The 21,673-nt window shown below is 41.8% G+C and overlaps 1 protein-coding gene across 1 annotated transcript in view; it reads left to right on the forward strand.

The window, feature by feature from the left end:
* Positions 1-1,756: 1,756 nt before the first annotated feature.
* cecr2 (CECR2 histone acetyl-lysine reader) overlaps positions 1,757-21,673 on the forward strand; it is a 47,520-nt gene continuing 27,603 nt past the window's right edge. The window contains exon 1 of the mRNA XM_028584329.1: positions 1,757-2,014. Coding sequence (XP_028440130.1) covers positions 1,898-2,014 — 117 coding nt within the window. The 5' untranslated portion in view covers positions 1,757-1,897. The remainder of the gene's footprint in view (positions 2,015-21,673) is intronic.

Raw genomic sequence — 21,673 nt, forward strand, 5'->3', positions numbered from 1 at the left:
ATGTGATCATAATTGTCGAGAAACATGAAAGCTGCTGTTTATTCATTTTTTATTTTTTTTATGTTGCCCTTCTAAAGCTTTAAACTCAACACACTTAGTCTGTGTCGTAATTCAAACCCACCATTTAAAACGCAACCATGTTTTTTGGGTTTATTTTGTTACAATGGAAACTGCTTGGGTCCAGGTTGAACTGTTGCCAGTTGTTGACAGCAAACACTGCTACGGCAACAAGCATTTATAATGCTTCTCTATGAACTAGTCATGGGTCTGGATTAGTGGACTGGCTGACAAGTAAATCTGAGTGCTTTGTGTGTGTTTGTGACAAATTATTGCCACTGAAGTTAATCTGCACATATTGTATAATGTATACAGCATAGCCTATATAATAATATATAAGTATAGTATACAAAAAAAAAAGTCTGTATATATTAGGCTCCCAAGACCATGAACATTGTCCATTTTGGAGAAATCATGAGCTTTCCTCTTACGCCACCTTTAGGCCAAAATGTTAACTTGCGCACAAGACAAAACATAATTCTAATAATTATATTTAATGCCATTACATCTGCTGATCACACTCATGCTTCCTAGAAGATAAAACCTTATGATCTAAAGCAGCTCATAGCCTTTTCTCTAGAGCCTCCCTCAGGGCCAACATTACATTTTATTTGCCCAATATGGTACAATTTAACAAATGTCGTTTGGTGTAATAAAGCTGGAGCTTCTAGGGGGCCAGGAAAGAGTTTTGGACTTTAAGTCTTGGTATTTGCATAAGAATGTTTGTTGACCTTTTATATGTATTTAGGTGGTCATTTCAAAGGATACATTATACTTTTAACTTTACACATTTGATACAGCTATTAAGGAAAGTGTTTTATGAAGAAAATTATTTTATTTTAGATGGCTGTTTGCCTTATTTTTATACTGGTATTTGCATTTTTTGTTATATCCATGGCAAACACCTAAGCAAGAAAACTTGTGTAAGGTCTGATATCTTTAAAAAAAAACACATAAGCAATACAATTGGATATACTCAGAGATATGTGTGCATGGGCAACTCTGAAAACATCATGCACTTTTCACATATTGCGAGGGGGGGAGCCCCTGTGTAGCATATTGCTTTCATTACGACGTTGTGTACAAAATCTAAATGTAGCTGGCAATTTACTGTACTGACAATGATCAGCTGGACGAGCCTTGAGGATTTTAGATTGTTAGTTAAGAAACTGGTTGTTTGTGTTGTTGTAAGCAAAACAAAAGGCTGGTTAAAAAAAATGATAACGTTGACAAGAGGAAACAGGAAATGAACTAAAATATTGCAAGATAGGCCAAATAATGAGAACTAAAACCCTCATCTCAGCACACACGAAAAGCACACTGATGTGTAACTTAAAACAAGTTACCTGGCTCATCCCTGGTTTATGTTATTATTATTTTTTTTTATCCATTCACCATTCACAAGCATTCCCTTTAAACGGCTGCCGTACTGTCAAAACAATAGGGTACTGCTGACTGTAGACTTGTGTTACTATAACGGACAGACAAATCCCATTGCAAATCTGTTTAACAATTACAAGTTAATGTCGTAAAATATCAAAAAACTCAACCCTTAAAAGGTTACGTATGTTTACATACAGTTTAACATAGAGCTAAGGAATCGCTCCCCCCCCCCCCCTCTTCGCTGTGCGTTGGTATCGCCCTTCCCATCTGTTCAGCTCCGGTGAGACTCTGATTGAAACAGATTATAGCGCTCCCCGGGTCGCAATGGCAACTGTCCGAACGGGAAGACAGCAGCAACTTTTCTCGTATTTGTAATGGTACAGAGACATTATACGTCGCTAAAGAAACTACTTTCTAATGTGAGAAACAAACGTTACGCGATTTTTCAAGTCCGAAAATGTCCCAAGGATGTATTTCTGTGGAAGAGATTCAGTCTTGGTGGGAAGTCCCCGCCATAGCCCACTTCTGCTCGCTGTTCAGGACAGCGTTCCACCTTCCAGACTTTGAAATAGAGGTAAATTAAAACTCTGGTTGCTTGCAGTAATTTGAATGTCTTTGCTAACGGAAATGAAAAGTTGTTTGTGTCAGCTTTTTTGTCTGCTTGGTCTGTGGAGCGCGTGTTGTGTAACTAGCTATCTGGTTAACCAGTTTAGCGGTGTCCTCTGAACTTCTCGTACGTTAACGTTACTAGGCAATCCTGTTAGGTAACGTTAACGAGCTAGCTAGCTCGTTTGCAAAGCTAAAAGCTAGCTTAAAGTGGCTGGTCCTCAAAGTTGAAAAATGGCATAAGCCGTCAGCTGGATATAGCATTCATGATATAGTTGTTTGGTCTGATGGTCCATAGTAACGTTACGGGTTGCTCTAACGTTATATATACCGTTTGCTCAGATGTCCCGGAGTAACTTTAGAGGTGCTCTCGTAACAACCATGTGCCACTCGTTTGTTTTCATTTGGCCAGAGCCTCATGTTTATGTTTGAAGAGCGACATTATTTTTAGGTAAACAAAAAGTAGGCTAACCGAGAAGATGAGGAAACCATGGCTATGTGACAAAAACGATATAAACTTGTGAACATTTAAGTGACTGTGAAAATGACTGTTTAGACTGGTAGTTTAACGTTATTATGTGACTGTAGAAATGGCTGGAACGAAAAGTCGCGCATTAAGTTGAATTGTCGACCTGCTTACTGAGTGGACCATACGGCTGTGTTTTTGTCTGGTTTTTGTTTCTCTTTTCTTTTCTTTTTTTCTGTCTTATAAAGTTAAGTTCATGTCGTGAGTTTCGAGTTGATTGTCTTGCAGTTGCAAGCCATCTGGCTAGGGTAGCCATAGGGACGCAGATGCTGTTCGGGCATTGTTTGCTCGCCCAAGTCCTGTTTTGTTACAATAAGCGATGGTTTAAACGTTTGTTTTCGATGTCAATCGAGTACAATAACTTATAGAGGTAAAATCTTCTCTCTCTCTGCCTGTCTGTTTGTCTCTCTCTGTTGTACCAGAGAATAAACGGAATTTATTACACCACGATTACATAATACAACTTTTATCACTCGATTCGACCCCTCGTGTTCCCTGAGATGTATTCGGATTTCACATAACAGCTAATTCCGACATGTATTTATTCTAGTACCCTATTACATCAGAGTTAATGTAGATTGTTTAATTCATCGAAGAAGGATTGCACTTTAAAGAAGAGGTCAACACCACGCATCAACAGTCTGCATCACTCATTCATCCCCACCCCCTTCAAACACACGCAGGCATCGCTTTGTCATTAAACGAGGTGCAAGCCAGATGGGGGGGGATCGCATCGCATCGCGCCTAGTTTACATCAAAGTTGAGGGTCTTGTGCTGTTGCTTTTCTCCTTAAGATGGGGTTGGAATTACGCGGAAAACGCATTTTTTGAAGCTAACAATGAGTTTTCCAGTTGCAAACAACTGATCGACTGAGCTTCTTGATTTTGACGTTACAAATGCGCCTGTGGACCAAACATGGTTTGAGTCGTTCAGTTTAACGCGAGGGTCTACCCAGTGCCAATCATATAAGCGCATCACATGTGCGGATACCCCCCCTCTCAGCTGGATTTCGAGGAAATATTGAGATTGATGTAGTAGTCTTATACTTTGACATCTCAATCAGACACATGTGTGCATTTTCAAGGGTATAACTCATTTGGTTCTCAGTAATTTTACCTGCAGCTGCAGTTACTATAATAGCTAGATAGTAAATGGCAATCTGTGCTTATTGCTTTAGGTGATTTGATTGAAAGACCGTGGAAAAGCACGCCTTCTAAAGAAAATGGAGAAATATTGTGTCTGTGATGAAACCTCCACTTTAAAGTGGAGGGGAAACAAGAAGGAGAGCACATATTTCTGAGTTGATCTCATGTTGTCGCATATTTATGGTTTCAGAAGCCGGTCCAAATCACAGATTGAATTGTTCCATTGGTCTACTGGGACATTGGGTGATTCTGAATGATATCAAAATGGCTATGTGACATTCTTGGGTCCTGGATCCTTATTTTTTGAGTGTCAGATTCTCACTTCTAGACTTGAAAAGGGATCATATTTTGACGAACATGCGCGTATGAAACCTGTTTTTGTTTTTTTGCCACTGTCAGTATTTAAGTTGATGTCATTAAGAAGAGCAGTTTCAGTGCTGTGGTGATCCAAAACCTGACTGTTGTTGAATGACGAGAAAAAAATGTCTAGCTGTTGAAAAACTACTTTTTCAACGATTTTACTTTAAAAATGGAAAGGTTTGATATGGGCCTATAATTGCTCATCCGTGACGTGTCTACATTGCTCTTTTTTTAGGGGTGGCTTGATGCCATTTGCAGGACCTGTGGGAAGATACCTGAGAGAAGAGACGTGTTTTCAATCTGTAGAAGATCCGAACAATTTGAAAACATTTTTTAAAAAGCCTGTTGGCAGAATATCAAGGCAGCAGGAGGAGGATTTCAGATGTTGTATACAAATTTTTGTATACAGGTTTTTATGGTTGATTGCATAGAATTGTGGCACGGTATTTGAATTGGTTTTACTTGGACACAGGGACAACGCATATCCTGTACCTGATTATTGTGGCAATTTTTTTCTGTTGTAACCAGCGTGGCATTCCTCCATGGAGATCTTGTCTTACCAGAGAAAGCTTTCGATGGCATCAATAACATTTGTAATTTGAGAATTGAAATGATCCTGGATGTGAATGATTGTTTCACTGGTGTTTTCAGTGATGCAGGCTACTGTTTTGTGATTACCTTTCTTTGAACATTTCTGTGTGCGGGTATAGTGCTGTCAAAGAAAACACAGGAGTGATCAGAGAGTCAACATCGGTCACCATAACCTTGGAAATGTTCACCTTTTTGGAGATAATCAGGTCCAGAGTGCGCCTCTTGTTGTGTGTATGTGAGCTCAGTCACATGCTGAGTTAGTCCATAGTTATGAAGAACACAACACCGTTCTTTAGGCCCTCTGTCCTGGGGGTTGTCAACATGAATGTTGAAATCACCAACGGTAACTACACAGTCAAAGTCAATAGACCTAATCACTAGGCCTGTAACAATTATTACATAATGTCTAATTGTGACATTTGCATTCTGCAATTCATTGCTAACATTAGCTAAGGTCTTAAGGTGTATGACGGGTCATTGTTGACTTTGTTTAGATATGCCAAATTGTAATTATATAAGTGATTATTGGTTGGACTATATCTTTTTTTTGTTATGCACGTTCATAGCAACAAAAATGACCAGTGATACAGTTAGAAAAAAAATGTTTTTATGATAATAAAGACGTTGTTTTCTTCATAGGCTGTGTTATTACATTATTTGGGACACATGACAATGATATAACCAAAGAATGTATCCTGAATAAAAGTAATGAATAAATAGACACTTTTAAATTTGACCGAAAGGGAAATGTATATTGTTAATTGCAATTATTTCTGAGACAATTAATGATACAGCAACATTTGGAATTGCTGCAGCTCTACCAATCACCCAATCATGTTTGTTTACAATAACTTCCGGGTAGGAAACTCCTGCGTCCTGTACATACAATTTAATTATACTCTCACTCGTTCATCTAAAATGCATGCTTTCATATGTCAACACTTTCACTAACATTAGAGTTGGAGACCTTATCTACCTGTTGGGCCACAGACTACGGAAAATGACACCACCCAAACTAGCAGGCGGTCCGACCGGCGCTGAGATGTTGTTGTTTGTTATGCTAGATTTGTTCACCGTACAGAAAATAAGCACAACAGAAACATCCGATAGGTCACAAGAGTTTCGTGTTGTCTTCCCGTCGACAATGCAACTTTTTGTTTTTCTGGGTCAAAATGGAAAACCTTTTCTTCAACGTATTGGTCGTCTTTTTCGACACTTTTCCCGACGTTTTTTGTCGTTTATTTGCAATTTCGGATGCTTTTTTGTCAATTTTTTTTTTCAACATTCTTTTAACTTTTTTTTTCTTAAATGCTATAAAATTGAATTGAACACCCACATTTTGTTGAAGTAGTGAACTGAAGCATTTATTTGCATTATTTTATTTACTTGTGAAGAGCAATGTATGGAACCATCCACATTGTTTTTCTTCGATCGTTTGTTTGAAAGAAACCCAAATTTCTGATGGAGAACTTTGTAAAATGGTTCAAATTTGACGCGAGGAAAACAGGAGGTTTACTTGTATATCTCAGAATCGTCTTTATTGGCCAGGTTTGCGTAGACAAACAAGGAATTTGACTCCGGCTAATCTCTGACCTATGAAGAATAAAAAACATAAATGACCGTAAGAAATATCAAAAAAATACTGTTAAATATACGGTATAACACTGCACTAGAATTTACAAATTCTTTAATCGTTACAATTATGGAGAAAAATGACAACAAAAATAAAGAAGTTTGCAGATTTCACGTATCTCCGATCTGTCTACCTGGAAGTGATTTTTTGTGTCAGTGTGACATCATGGTAATTCAATACAGGTTACAGACAGCAGCAGGGTTCAAAATTGTCATTTTCGTCCACCAGCCAAATGGCAAGTGAATGTCCTATTTTACCAGTCACTCAACAGATTACAATTGTTTTTTTTGAGCTGGTGTGTGAAGCAAATCTGCCAGCCTCTTGCGTATTTTACCAGCATTTGGCTGTTAGATGGTGCTAATGTTGAACCCTGGACAGCAGTTCAGTTAAGTCATCAAAGAAGCTCGCACACTAGTATTTAGGTGGCCTGTAGATATTTAAGAATGTAACTGGAGAGGAGGACTCAGCTGTAGAGCAACATATTCTAAAGAAGCTACATTTCCTAAGCTATCTGCCTGCCTCGCAACTTAAGCTTCTTTCTTATTCACTCTAGTCTCACTCGTGCAACTGGAGTTGGGAGGGGCTGACCCGATAAGAACAGCTGCACTGTTATTTTGGCCTAACCAACTTTCAGTTAAAAAAAACAACGTAAAATTGTGCTCAAGTGTTCAAGTACCTTGTAGAGTCACCTTGATCAGAATAAACTGTCTCTTTCTGAAATATGTCCTATTAATGCTCTTTATTTTTTTGTTGCTTTTGAATTATTGAAATATATATACACCTGTACATGTTCGCCCATGTGAGGTAGCCTACGTGAAGTTAAACAGTAGGCCTATGCCCATTGCAGTCCCTAGTATTGTACTGCCATAGGACTGTTTTACATCTGAATGTGGCTATATGGTGTTTTTAGGCACGATTGTGTTGGAGCTCTGCTTTTACACCTGTGTAAACCTTGCCATTTGGTGTGTCAAGTGGGCTTTTGGACCTGTGTCGTGTCAGGAAGTTATACAAATTAGGCCACGCAAACCACTTTAGTCTGACCTTCTATCTGTCACGCTGCAGATACCAGGAAGCCTCCACACAAATCACTGCACTTTAGATATGACGATATTAAGATGTCAGATGCCTATTTGTTCAGTTCTTGCCGCTCTGTGGCTTGGCAAACTCAAATATTCACACTAACTTCTGGCACTTGAGTAATGTAGAACAGTAGTCGGGGTTGGCTTGTTCAAGAGTGAGGACATTTGGAGCCAACATGTTTACTCTCTGAGGACTTTGTGTCTGTATAAATAAGAGGAAACTGTCGGGCAGACATGTTTGTTTTGCTTAATGCCACATACCAGCAACAAGACAAGCTGCCCGGGTACTGTCTCAAGTGTAGCCTGGGCTGTCTCTCTCTGTTACCTTTTGCCTTGACACAAATAGTTAAGGTTGATGAAAATTGATGATCCACGCATACGTAATAATCAATCTGAATCTGAAAAAGTCTTTCAACTTGAAGTTCATTTTCACTTGTCTTCCTCTAAGATATGCTTTTGGCTGCGCTAGTGTGAGAGTGGTTGGGTAGTGCCAGTCAGCTCCAGTTGCAATCCTATCTCTGGATGTGTAGGTTGAGTTGCCCAAGAATCAGGGGTGGAAAAGGGGGCAGGAAGTGGCTGTTGTTGGTCAAGACAGAGTGGGTGGTGTCGAGTGATTTCACTGTCTTGGGCTTAAGTGTCAACATTCTCTGACATACCATCCGTTCTTCCTTGTGGGCGTAGCATTTTATTTTGGCCGCTGTTGTCAGTCTTGGCCACCCTGTCCCTATATTATAGGGGCCAGGGTTGTTGCTGCTGAGGGCCTCAACCAACTCTGCATGTCAGTTTTTATGTTATTTGTTGTTAGACATCTATTCTGGTTTTGCCCTCTGGTGTCACCTATGGGAGGTGAGTAATAAGGGTGTGGGGGAAGCATACTTTCAGCTTTAGTTGGGTGTGGAGCTCAATTGTTAGGAGTGACTAGTCTGAGCTCTTGTCTATTTCATCATACTATAAACACAAACAACTAGTTCATATTATAATAATAATATGTTTATTTGATATAACACCTTTTACAGACAAAGTCACAAAGTGCTTCACATGATAAACATTGTTAAAATACAGTAAGATCCAAACCGAAAACGAGCAAGCAAAAAACCAAAAAACCAATGGAAATAAAAGATTAAAGACTTAAAGACCCAACGTATTTGAGCTTTTTTTCTTTTGTTCTGTGCAAGCTGAAGTGTAATAAGTGTGGAGAACTCAGAATGGCCCGAGGCAACTGACTAAATGTCTACTGTAACAGTGTCATTGAAACACCTGTTTCTTTTTCTCATAATGGAGACTTTTGTAATGACAATGATGGCACATTTGGGACCAATGTTTTGTACCCTCTGAAACTGCTACCCGGGTGGGTATTGGCAATGCTGTGTGCTGCTGTGGTACTGTTGGGGCAGCCCTTTTCTTCCTACGGTGCTGGTCAGTGATAATGGAGTGTCGTCCCCCCCAATCTCCTTGGCTAGCCTTACAAAACAGCCCCCTTTGCACATTGTTCCGTGGCCGATACACTTCACTGTCGCTGGTTTCCACTTTCCTCAGGCTACAGGCAGTAAACTGGAAAAGGTGTGTGTGTGTGTGTGTGTGTGTGTGTGTGTGTGTGTGTGTGTGTGTGTGTGTGTGTGTGTGTGTGTGTGTGTGTGTGTGTGTGTGTGTGTGTGTGTGTGTGTGTGTGTGTGTGTGTGTGTGTGTGTGTGTGGAAGAGGGGAAGAGGGGAAGAGGGGAAGAGGGAAGTGGAGAAAAGTGTCCTAGAGATGGAGAAGTAGTAAGCTCGGGAAGTGAAAACCCATTAGTATGAAAGAGTGCAAGAGTGATCTGCAGGAAGGAGGCCCAGGGTCAACGTGCCACTTTGCCTGTTTTTTTTGTGTCTGGCTTATGCTTAACTTCTTGGCTATGTGTCTGTGAAATGATGCCTAAACTCCCACAGCAAACAGATGATGCAGGCCTCTGTTGTTGCTGTTGTTCCTCAATAATGCTTTTTTCATTACAAATGACCAACATAGCTCTTTGCAGTTTGCCAGTGATCTTCAACAGGGGGTCCGCGACCCCTGGAGGGTCCTCGGAGTCACTGCTGGGGGGCCGCCAAATTATTCAAGTTTTTTTTCCCCAAAAAAAATAAAAATGTCTGAAAACATACATTAACATATATCCAACACATTTGTAAAAAACAACAACCTCAACAACATTGATGAAACACTTACTGGCCTGTAGGGTAGCCAATATGGTAGGCCTCCACAGATACAGTTAAGCTAATGGATTCACTGTGCCTTCCGTGTGTGTTTGACATTAAAACATGATGATATATTACTATGTATATAGTAGCTTAATATTATAGGGCACCATAAAAAGGTATGTGTAAAGGCTTTACATGTTATTGTAGGCCCAGTTTTATATGTATGTGTATGTATGTAGTAGGGGTCCCTACTTGCCTCTTTTTCAGCTTAGCGGTCCTTGGCCCAAAAAATGTTAAAGGCCCCTGTAGTTTGCCATAGTGCAGTTGTTGGTGTGAAAGCCTCCTTAATAGAATCTTCTGGCTGTGGCATTTCTTAATTTATTCTTTAAATTTGACAAGAATGATATTAAAGCAAAACTGAAATTACACATATTACACTTTTTGTTCTGGCTGGAGAAGAACGAGTATGGGTATAAATAAGGGGACAGCTTTTAAGACAAGTTAGCGGCGTAGCTTTATGGATGCCGATGTTGGTCGAGCGGTCTGTCAGTTTGTCCACCACTTGGAATCCCAATCAATCAATAAATCAATCTGTCATATGAAATCATATAAAAATACAATTTCAGTCAAATGTAATCTGTCAGTTCCTTCAATTTATGCATTAAAACAGTAATAATATATGGTATGATGGGGGGAGGGGACAGTCAGGCAGTGTCCTCAGACTTTTCAGGCAGTTTTTAGCAGGGCAAAGCTCTCACTTATCAGGTAAATTATCTCAACATCTACTTGATGGATTGGCACAAAAATGTGTACAGAATGATTCCCAGAGGATGTATCCTAATGGATGTGGTGATAACCTTTCCTCTAGCGTCACTGACGGGTAAAAAAAAAATGAATTCCTCCGATACTAAATAGCCTTCCTAAAAAACGTATGTCATTCCCATCAGCCTCGCCTGTTCTTTGTGTTGGCTGCTAATTAGCAAATGTTAGCATACTGACATGCTAAACTAAGACCTTAATTATGGGAAATATTTGAAATGCTACATCATGTTATTGTGAGCATGTTAGTTGATCATGACTTCAAAGGTTTTAATGTTAAAACGTTAAAGCTGGGTCATGTGACTGACTGACTGATTGACAGGCTTGATCTTAAATTGGCCAAATGCCAGGAGTTTCATTTACATGAAATCAAAATAGTGACTGGTGTGTTAACTGCATGCCAAATTAATTAGCAATTAAACAGAGTCCGGCACAGTGCTCACTCCACATTAAACCCATTACATCTCTTCCAGCAAACTTCAGAACAATGAGGGCAAAACTGCACCACTGATCTGTTTTAACGACACGTTCTCTGGGCTGCTTGATTAGAAAAAAATTATTTTAGCAATAATAATTATGATAATCACAATACAGATCACAAACCTTCTAAATCAGAAAGTCATTCTGCTAATTAAAGTTTCATTGAAATTAGTCTGCCGGCATTTGTGATGATTTGTAAAAAGTAGTAATATTAATAATATTAAATAATACATTTCATAACAAATATTTGTATAGCACCTGCAGCACATACACATACATAGAATGGGGGGAAGAAAAAAAAACTGATAGAATGCTATAATTAATGAAAAATTTGTAAATAAAACATACTTGAAGCAGTAGTGCTAAGCCTACACCTGGCTGTCGATCCATGACAGTTTGCGCTGAAAGTCTACAAGGGCAGGTGCATTTATTTTAATAAAACGTCCCTGCCCCGCCCACTCTCCCTCTCCTCACCATATAGTCTATATCCACGACGTTTCACTTCCAGGATTGCTCCGGTGCCGCAGGAAATTCCGGCAGATGCATGTCTTTACAGCCAATGTCCGTTTCCTTCCTCTTTCTTTGTGTTGGAATTTTAAACTCCGGTGGATTTGTGAGGACTATGGTTAACTGCTCCTCAGATCTCTGCAGGGTAAATCCAGACAGCTAGCTAGACTATCTGTCCAATCTAAGTTTCCTGTTGCACGACTAAAACTACTTTTGAATGTACACACGTTCCACCAAAACAAGTTCCTTCCCGAGGCTATTTTGCAGCAGCTCCGTGCTGAGCTTGAAATGCCAATAAACCAGAGCACGTTTCTCTCCCATCCCGGAATACTTTGTGGACTAGCCAGACCCTCCTGCAGTGCTGTAGAGGAAGGTCTGGCAAAGTGAGACTACTCACTATATCACATGTGCCGTTAACCAAGGTCTGAGGGGAAGTGAACAGGGAAGTGGAACTACTAATGAAGCGCAACCTAGATGAACCTCCAGCCCCTTTTTCAGAGTTGACTTTGTACGTGGCAAAACCATTTTGAACATAATATTAATCATAGCAGAGCATTATTACATTATTTAAAACGTGTCTGGAGGAGAACTTGTGTTTCCTGTTGTGGCATAATAAATTAAAGGTCACTAAGTCTGCTAAAATTGCTAGATTTCGTTGTACCTTCACAGTGCAATGACAATAAAGGCTATTCTATTCTAAAACAGCTTGGAGCCTACTGGATTTTTATTCTCAAAAACACTCATGCTAATTGCAGGGCCACCTATGAAGAACTTCTGAACAATGAATATTCTCAGTGTGATGTAGATTAGTTAAGTTTTGTTGTTGTTAGGCAATATAAAGGTTTCAAATGATGATTTTGTGATTAGTTAATTGGAACATTTATATCCATCTCCTCCTGGTTGCCAGTGACCTGATTAATGATACCATGATTAATTAGTTGGAAATGATTTTGTGCAGTTGTTGGCAAAGAGCTCAGCCATTAGTGCCATTCACCTTTTTACAACTGCTACAAAGACTTGAGAGCAGATACTAACTTATATGAAGAAAATTGGCTACTGTCTCCACTTTTAGTAGCCTGTTTGAGTTTGTTTTTATTTTTTACATATCCCTTTATTCTTAGTCTTTGTTGTTTTAGAGTTTTTAAATCACACCCTGGATTTTATTGTTCTGCCTGTTAATGTTGTGGACAGACTCAGTTCCTCAGTATCTTCTGAACTTTTAAAGCCCCACACACACCCATAGTCGTCCCACAAACATGATTTTCAGGTTCATAATTGTATTTAGAGGTTATATCAGAATAGGTTTACATGGTTTAATTTTCGAAAAAACCCCATATTTTTTTTTGTACTGCACATTGCTGCAGCTCCTCTTTTCACCCTGTGTGTTGAGTTCTCTGTTTTAGCTACAGAGTGAGACATCTCACTTCTGTTCCATCTTTGTTGGGAGTCGCACATGCGCAGTAGCTAGGTAAGGACTACTAGCCAGTCAGAAGCAGAGTATGAGCATTATAACGTGTGTTACAAAGTGACCCACGTTTGTCTCTGAAGTAAAGGCTGGACTACAATAGAGCTGTTTGGAGCAGTTTGTGAACAGGGTTTTCTGTTGGAGATGGTAAGCCCCTTTGGGTTGGACTTTGGGCTTTTTCACTTTGTAAACCTATAATGTGCACAAAAAAGATATAGGACACAATAAAGGAAAGGCAAAAAGCATAATATGAGCACTTTAACTTATGTTGCCTGATTAGACCTCTTCTCGCTTGTGTACCTAGATTGACAGCTCCCTCACTCTCCTGTTAGTTTGGTTGCACCTGTGGGAGTGGCACAATTTACACCACTATTTTTTGTAGTTAGTTCATAGACATGGTGACATCACAAAGCTACACTCAACCTTAACCTGATTTAGATGTCTAATCAGCCAGAGGAACTAAAACACCTGCTTTGGGTATGCAGATCCTTGAAGATCTCCGTAGGCTTTTATTTTAGTTTCTGCTCCCGTTTATGGATTGTAAAATATCTTCTCACTCATCATTACTTGCCAAACTCCTGCAACCCAGCTTCATCTAGGCTACATCGACCTGTCTGGCCTCCAGTCTTGTGTTTGGCACGTTTTAAGGACAAGCCTCTCTGTCTACCTCTCCCAAGCCCCATCCTCATTGGCATCACTTGTCCCACTACCCCATACCCATTAGCAGTCCCTCTTCCCCATCCCCTTCTCGAGCCCCAGCAGCCTCCCTGTCCCTGAGCCCCAGCCGCTGGCATCACCATGACTAAACCCCAGATGGTGGTTCTTTCTTTCCCTTCCCCCTGGAGGGTGGAGGCTCTCCACTCTGACTGGGTGCTAGCTGCTGCTGCAGCCCTTCGAGGGAGGGGGCTCCTATTTGCGTAAAGCCCCCAGTGTGTTGTAAAAGAAGATTTAGTCATATTAGATCTGGTAAATAAGCAAGAACAGGCAGCCTGTGAGCACGTCCTTGTTTCTGTTGTCTAGAAAGCAAATGGATTAACAGGGAATAGGATCAAGGCTTAAGTGTTGCTCCATCATGGCCCAACTTCAGACAGACACACACTCTCGCTGATTCCCAGTTTTTGTGGATTATTACTGCACATAGCAGTCAATTAATGTGTTGTAAGTCTGGCCTCAATTAAGGGATTTGATGTGAGGTCCAATAATAGTTGTAGTGAAGATGTGTGACAGGATATAACTAGCAGAAGCAAGCAGAGGTAGGAATTTGGTGATTTTTCTGGTGTTTGCTGTGATATCTGCACCATCATCATCATCATCAGGAAACTGTTGTTGGTGACTTAAATCACTGATAATTATTAATGTTTACCTTCAACCTTGGGCTGTGTTACCTCCTTTGTCATTGCCAGGGAGGAGATTAGAACCACACATCCATTCTTGTCGCAGATCTTCACTCATCCCTCATCCCTTTCCCTTTCTTCCCTTCTGTCCCACCCACTGACACATCCCCGGCTCAGCCCTTCTTACAGCCTCACACCAACCTCTGACACTTTCCTTTCCAGATCAGGCTCCACATAAAGCCTTTCGAAACTTGTTTTCACACGAGTACCCATCGAAGATCAAGAACCTTTTTTGCATGTCTTATTTAATACCCTCCCTCGCATGCACTGGGAGGGGGGGCTTTGTAAGTGGCTGCTGCCCCTCCCCCAGTTGTGATTGACAAGTGAGAGCAGCAGTACATGCATCAGATGGTTTCACATGGGGAGTGTGTGCACAGAGGGGGAGGTAGAGGGCCACATACACCGGGGTTTGTTTCAGCCAGCTCCATTGTTGCAGCTCCCCATGGTTCCCTCTCTCTGTCTCCAGTCTGGGGCCGCATCCCTCCACTGTTGCTCTCTCACTCTGATCCTTTGCGGTTGGTTGTGAAGCAGAGATGAGAAGAAACCAAGTGATGAGAACATCACCGAGCCAGGTCTCATCTTGTGGGATCCCTTGAAAACTTTTTGGAGTCACAGGTTAATATACTGTATGTGTAAAGCATGCCTAGAAATGGCGTGAGGTAATAAGAGTTGTTTGTTACTATAGAAAACAGAGTTGGCAAAAAAAAGTATGATGTAAAGAGGGAGGGAACATTGGGAATGTTACTCAAAAACTTTTGAGTTGAATTCTTTTATAGCAATGCTGACTAGAGTGTTTTGAAGTTTCTGAAAACTGGCACAAGGGGATGCATCTATGAGGTTGTGATCTGTGCGGTTTTAGTGGGGTGCAGACTGGCATACACCTGGCTGACTACATGAATTGCAGGAGGCCACAGGCTGAAATAAAGATTTCTGATCAGCACACTTTGAACATTCTCAACCAAAATGTATCTCTTTACACAGTTTGTGTTTACAGAATGGTTCCCAGAGAATGTAAGTGACATATGATGCTGTCATTTGAAAAAAATATATTTTGAGTGGCCGTTCCAGACCAAATCCAGTCCTGCACTGGTGTGTGCATGGTGTTTCAGTTACTGGTGACACGATGAAATGCAATCCAGGAATTACTGGAGCCTTACTGGGGACTTCCTTCCACCGAAGCAGAACGTCTGCTGACCGGCTCCGCTGCGTGTTGGCTCCGTCCGTCAATACCCACCAGGTCCGGATTTGTTGCGTAACGGCTGCGGCCATGACTGAGCCTTGAGCACGGTGGATTTTATTTAGAAAATTAACTGGATGTTTTATTTTGCTTCTGTCCCGCACTATCTGCCCTGGGCTGAATTGCTGCGGAGCTCTCCAGCGTCCGGCAAAAATAGAAGCTCTGCGTATCTGCTCTGGAGGGCTACGGATCGCCGGAACTGTGTCGGAGTTGGAACGCAGCCGTTCTGCAGTCAGTGAAAATACACACACTGACTCTAATGGAAACCTAATGACTCCGCCGCCATTCCGCAACCAGTGGAAATTGGGGGTTACTGGATGATGTTGCATTGCCTCAAAAGTTATGACAGGTTCAACTTTTTTTGACGGAGCTCTCTGCATTGTCACCCCCATTGCTTCAATGGAGGAGCTTCATTTAAATGAATTACACCGGGATTCAGACCGAAAACAATTGAATATAGAAATACAGTTGTAGGGACTACTTAAAGGCTTACCAGACACCAAAACATTGGATCGTGGTTTGTAATACAATGATTGTATCTTTCATCACAATGATCAGAAGGTAAACCGTTCAAATACAGTGGTAACGTTACATAGCAATCTACTAGGAATGCACGCCTTCAAATATTTCATTAACCAACACCGCACCTTACCAGAGAATGTTGCAGCAAAAGCTGAGTGTAGTTCAACTTAATTGCTGGCTGATACTGACTTGGCACGGCAGCTGGATTCTCGCAATATCACAGGGTCACATGAAAATCACGGGATCACGCATTGCACGCAAATCCATCTTCTCAGGCTCCAACCTAATGCGCTTGTGTCTGAACTATCAGCTTAGCGCACCAATCAGTGTCCGGTGAGGAGCTACTGGCAGCTACATGCCTGGCTTAGGTGTGATGGCCGCGACTGTTCAGTCAAAACAACACTGAGGTGACGTGATGGACAGATGGTTCATCCAATCACCTGCCAGGTTTTTTTTTTTTTTTTTTAAAGTGACTGCCATTTCTTAAACAGTTTCCAATGACGGCTTCTCAGATGGTTCTATGTTAACAATTTTTTTGCAATCAGTGTAGGGGCTGATTCAAATAAATTTGAGGCAGGGTTTGTTCACACAGGGTTCTGAATGTGGCCTAGGTGCCTTTTTGGAGCTATTGCACCATTGTTTGGGAATGTCAGGACCTTGACACGGCAGGCTGAATTTAAAAATAAATAAAAATAAAAATAAAAAAGTGGACCCAACACTGCCATCTCATGTCTCCTGTTAAATGTTGCATTTAAACACTGTGCTAAGATTACAAGCAATTCTCAGAATACAATACCTACTGATTCAGTAAGCTGAACAGCTATTCAGTTTACACTCTCCAACTTCCTCTGATGCATGAATTCAGTATACTGAAAATAGATATAATGTATAGTTAGTCACTAGTGCGGGTTGGGTTCCCACCTGCATACACAGCCAGTTGTGTTTGTTGGAACACACAGAGATTCCGCAATATCACTGTAATGAAGGTCAGCCATCACGGCTGCTTTGCTTTTCACACTGAACCGAACAACGGCAACATAAGGCTACGTTCACACACACGCTCAGGTGGTCGTCAGGCGGTCCGTTTGAAATGCAAGTCTTTCCATTCATTTTGAATATGGGTAGTGCGTTTAGGCTGCAGCAGGGGGTCCTCAGGGCTGCTGAAATAACCACAGCAGCTTGCGGCGGGGCCAATAATGTAACCTGCGATTAGACTTTTCATTTTGTTTTGAGGCTGAGTTTTATATATATTTTTTTAAAGTATGAAGGTAAAAAAAGACTCTTTTCTTTCTCTATTTCTCCGTGAAATGAAGCTGCATTCAAGTGCTGTCAGAAATGTTGAGTTTAATAAAAGCGATCTGACAGAAAACAATAATTGTGAAATATAAAGTCTACTTGTGCTACACTGCAGGGTTAAAGAACACAACAGGGCATCACACAAATGGGCCATTTGGTGACACTCCCACACTGGATCGCTTGCTTTGTTCTGAACGCGCCCTTATACAGAGGGCAAGGTGAATTGAAGGCCCATCTTAAGCAGGCTGTGTGAAAGTGGCTCATAGAGTGGAACTCAGAAGCTGGAGTTAGGAATGACGTCCCATCCGAGTTGAACACGTTCCACTTACAAGTCCGATTGTTCACTGTGGGGTCAGCTCTTGCCAAGTTGGCCATCGTTAGCAATAACAGTTGATAGAAAGTTGATACAGTTGTGCATACAAACAGTAACATGTTCACAGATAAAAGTTGGACAGGACTGTGTGTGATGAGTGAATTTAGATTGACACAAATAAGACAGAAGTGCTAATAGCTGTATTTTACTACAGCTTTCACAGCTGTTGATGCATGGGGCATCCATGTTGGATTTTGAGCTTGGGGCACTCGGAGGTCGTCAGAGTTCCGAGCTCGGTTTCCAACTTTGACCTTGGAAAATCCGACTTCCGAGTACAAATCAAACGCACTATAAGAGGTTTTGCTGTTCCTGCCCAACGTATTTAGGTATCTTTGCCACAGACCAGTGTCTTCAAAGTTTCACTTTGGAAAGAGATACACTTCTGTTCCCAGTGTGCCGCTTAACATTTCGGAATGGTTCTCTCAGAGCTGACAGTGTACGTATGAGAGGCGCTGGGCTGCACTGGGTGGCCTTCCGTCTCTTGTGCGTTATGATCTTTACCCACATAGCAAGCGAGGTAGGCCAAGGCAAAGTGTCTCCATCTGTTTCAGGTAGGATCTGTCCATGCGCACGCACACAGCCTCTCTACCCTATCATACAGCCCAGCCACCTGTCCCACCTGGCCCTGACACATTATAACAAAAAGTTGAAACAACTTACACACTTACAGTTGTGTAGTGTATGAGCAATATTTAGTGGTTGCCACTGTTACCACATGGTAGTGCAGCTCATTTAGGTGAACCTGTAGTCGATTTTTTCTTCCTGTTCACATATTTTTATAACCAAATGGTGTCCTCGTCTGCAGGCTCTAGTTGTTTGAATGTGTGAAAATGCTAATTAAGACAGATGTGGAGGACACAACTTTTCACTCTGGCTCAAACAGACACGTTGTAAATCAAGACTGACTATGCAGGCAAATTAGCCAACAAGTTTGTGTTTTGATCAGTCAGATGTGCCTGGCAGCAACTCAAAGATGTTGATGCTTTCCTCTGATGATCAGATGAATGGTACATCCTGAGGATGCAAGGGCGTTTTCCTGTGGTGTTATGGCTGTGCATGTGTGTCATGTGGCAGGAGGTGGTTACGTGTGGGGGTGGAGGGTGTTGTCAGATGATGGCTCCTGGAGGAACCGTGTGGGAGTTGAAAGTGGGTGGGGAGGGGAGTGGGGGAGGAAGAAATAAAGAAAGAAGCACAGGAGAGGAAGAGAGGGGCCTTTACCCAACAAACAGGCCTCCCTTCCCCCTCAGCTAGCTGTGCACACGTCCTCCAACTGTTGGTGATATAGACCCCGGAGGAGCTGTTAACGGCAGTGACATGGAAAGTATCTACTGTGAGGGTAGCCAGAGGGGCCAACCTCCTACTACAGGCTCTGTGGATCTGCAACAACCTTGCAGCTGCTGATACATGCTGCTTGCATTGGACACTCACACTCACACTTACACTAACACACACACTCACACACACACACACTCTCACACACACACTCACACACACTATCTTAGTTTTTCTGTCTCTCTCAACAGATATGAATGTGACACATGATGGGGCAATCGGTGTCCGCTGAGAAAAGCACATTTCACTTTTATCTGCAAATGCAGATGGTGCGTTCTGCCTTGAAGTCGGTTAGCCTTGACATCTCCTTTCTATTAAAACGTCTGCTCCTTTCCTCTTCTCAGTTGATTCATGTCTTATGTCTCGTAACATTGACCATCTTGGCTCGGATGTTAAACGGAGACCTAGAGTTTTGTCCTCCTACTGGAGACTTATCTTTACCTTGGCATCAGTGAACCCCTTTCATACAGCAGATGCAGTTTTACCGAATGCATGTTCATGTTTGGACCCATTTTTATGGCACAGCTGTAACAGGTTAATCTCTGGTTGTCCCCTTTTAGCAGAGACTTCAGTCTGCAGTGTAATGTCATACATTTCACTGGTAAACCATAGAATCACACAGAATTATACTGGGTCTGTACTATATAAAAGCCGTTTCAATTTAACACCTCTTCTTATGTATTTATGTAAGCATGCTCTTACTCTTGCTTGCTGTGCACCCTTCCATTTCTCTCCCTGTAGTTCTTTCTCACTCTCTCATCCTGGGGAGTCGGTTAAATGAGGTTTAGGCTAAGTTAACACTACACAACTTTCAAAGTTGTCAGATCGCTGTACTGTTCACATCACACAACTTGCTGTCTCGTAACCAAAAGTCTTGACGTCGTTGTGGTTTTCACACAATGTGGAGGAGGAATCCCCATTGTTGTCTTGTCTCCAAACTACGTTTTGTCAGGAAAACCTCAACGAGAAATAACACAGGAAATGACGTAATACCATGCATGAGACAGAATTAATTTGTTCCAAAAATGGATGTCCACCTGAAACAAACAATACAAGTTGCTGGTGCGCTGATTTGCTGCGATAAAATAAAGAAGAAAAATAAAAATACAGGTTAGGGTTAGGCGGTGTGGTTGTTAACAAAATAGCCTGTTTCCACACGCATTTACTGTTCATAGTCTGTTTCCTCTTGGTGCAACAACAACTTTGGTCCGTGTTGAAAATGCAACATACAGTATAGTTCCTATTTTTTATGTAAATTCAGGGATATTCTGTTAAATGAAAGTACATTTAGTCTACATCCACAACGTTCCACTTACAGAAATTCTGCAAGATTTCACTCATTTAGTCCGGATATCCGTTACCTTGGGCTTCCTTTGTGTTGGCATTTTTAACTCCGGTCGATTCATGAGGACTATGGTTAACCTTTTCTCAGATCTCTGTCCAATCTGAGTTTTCTGTTGCATGACCGAAACAACTTTTGATCGTACACACATTCCACCAAAACAAGTTCCTTCCCAAGGCTATTTTGCAGAGGTGCCGTTGCGCCGTACGGCGTTTAGCGCCGCCCAAGACGACTTTGCTGCTGGCTTACTCTGCCTCCCCCATTCCGTGTCCGTACCTAGAACAGCGGGTGGAATATAGGCGAAACATTCCTGCCTTTTAACAGGCTGTGTGAAAGTGGTTAGAGCGAGGAGGAGAGCCGGGTGGAGAGTAGAGCAAGGGTGTTGTTGGGAATAATAGAATGCCTCAGAGGCCCTCATAGAACCTAGGAAGCAAGACAGGGGGAGGAAAATGGCGTGAAAGAGAGGAATAAGATGTTAAGCCAGAAAGAGAAGCAGAGAGAGAGAAACAGGAGGGGAGTCGGGTGAGAGTAATGGCAAATACCTTCAGGGTAAATTGCTGATTGCAAGCCAGGCCTACGGAGATGCTGTGGTGATGACACACCTTTTGACAAGCCTTGACTCTCCCTCCAGTCTTTGTCCTGTGTGTGTGAATACGAATAGCCTTTTTTGTTCCTTGCAGTAGCTTAGTGATACATTGTCAGATTAGCTCTATGATTTATACTCTTTTTTTATAGCTTATCACTTATCCAGCTCCCTTATCTTTGAGTCCCATTGATCATTAATGTGAAGCAGCCAAAGTACTGCACTGTTTATTCTGTTGAAACACGTGTATGAGTGAGCGTCGGTAAAAGTGTGTGTTTTGTTGGTTGCTGACCATGTTTGCCGAAGGTTGTAGGTTGTGTCCTTGTGTATTATTTTGGTCACTACTTTTTGTGTGTGTATGTGCTGATAGAGGGGAAAGGTTCCCACGGGACATGTCCAGCTGCAGCGGAGTGTCCCATGCAGCCCTTCATCAAGATGAGTGTTTGCTAGGCCTCGTAGGGATTGGCTGGCTGGATGGATGGCTGAAGAAAGGGCACGCACACCACATTAATTCCCCTTCCCTCTGCCATCTGAGATGCAGTGTGGCACTTCAAAGGTGGAGCAGGGTTGTGTTAATCCAGGGGGCTGTAGGAAGTCCTCCATTCTGCTGTGCTGTACTCAACTCTCCACTCTTCCCCCGTCTTTTTCGAAGGGTGATCAAAGTGCAGTCTGTCTCTGATGGATGGGCTCACTCTGGCCCAGAGGCTGCCTGACAGGGGGACCAGGAAGTGGAAGGGAGCTTGACACAGGATCTTTCAGCATCCTATGAACATGCG

The sequence above is a fragment of the Perca flavescens genome, chromosome 8, assembly GCF_004354835.1.
Source record: "Perca flavescens isolate YP-PL-M2 chromosome 8, PFLA_1.0, whole genome shotgun sequence".
NCBI lineage: Eukaryota > Metazoa > Chordata > Actinopteri > Perciformes > Percidae > Perca > Perca flavescens.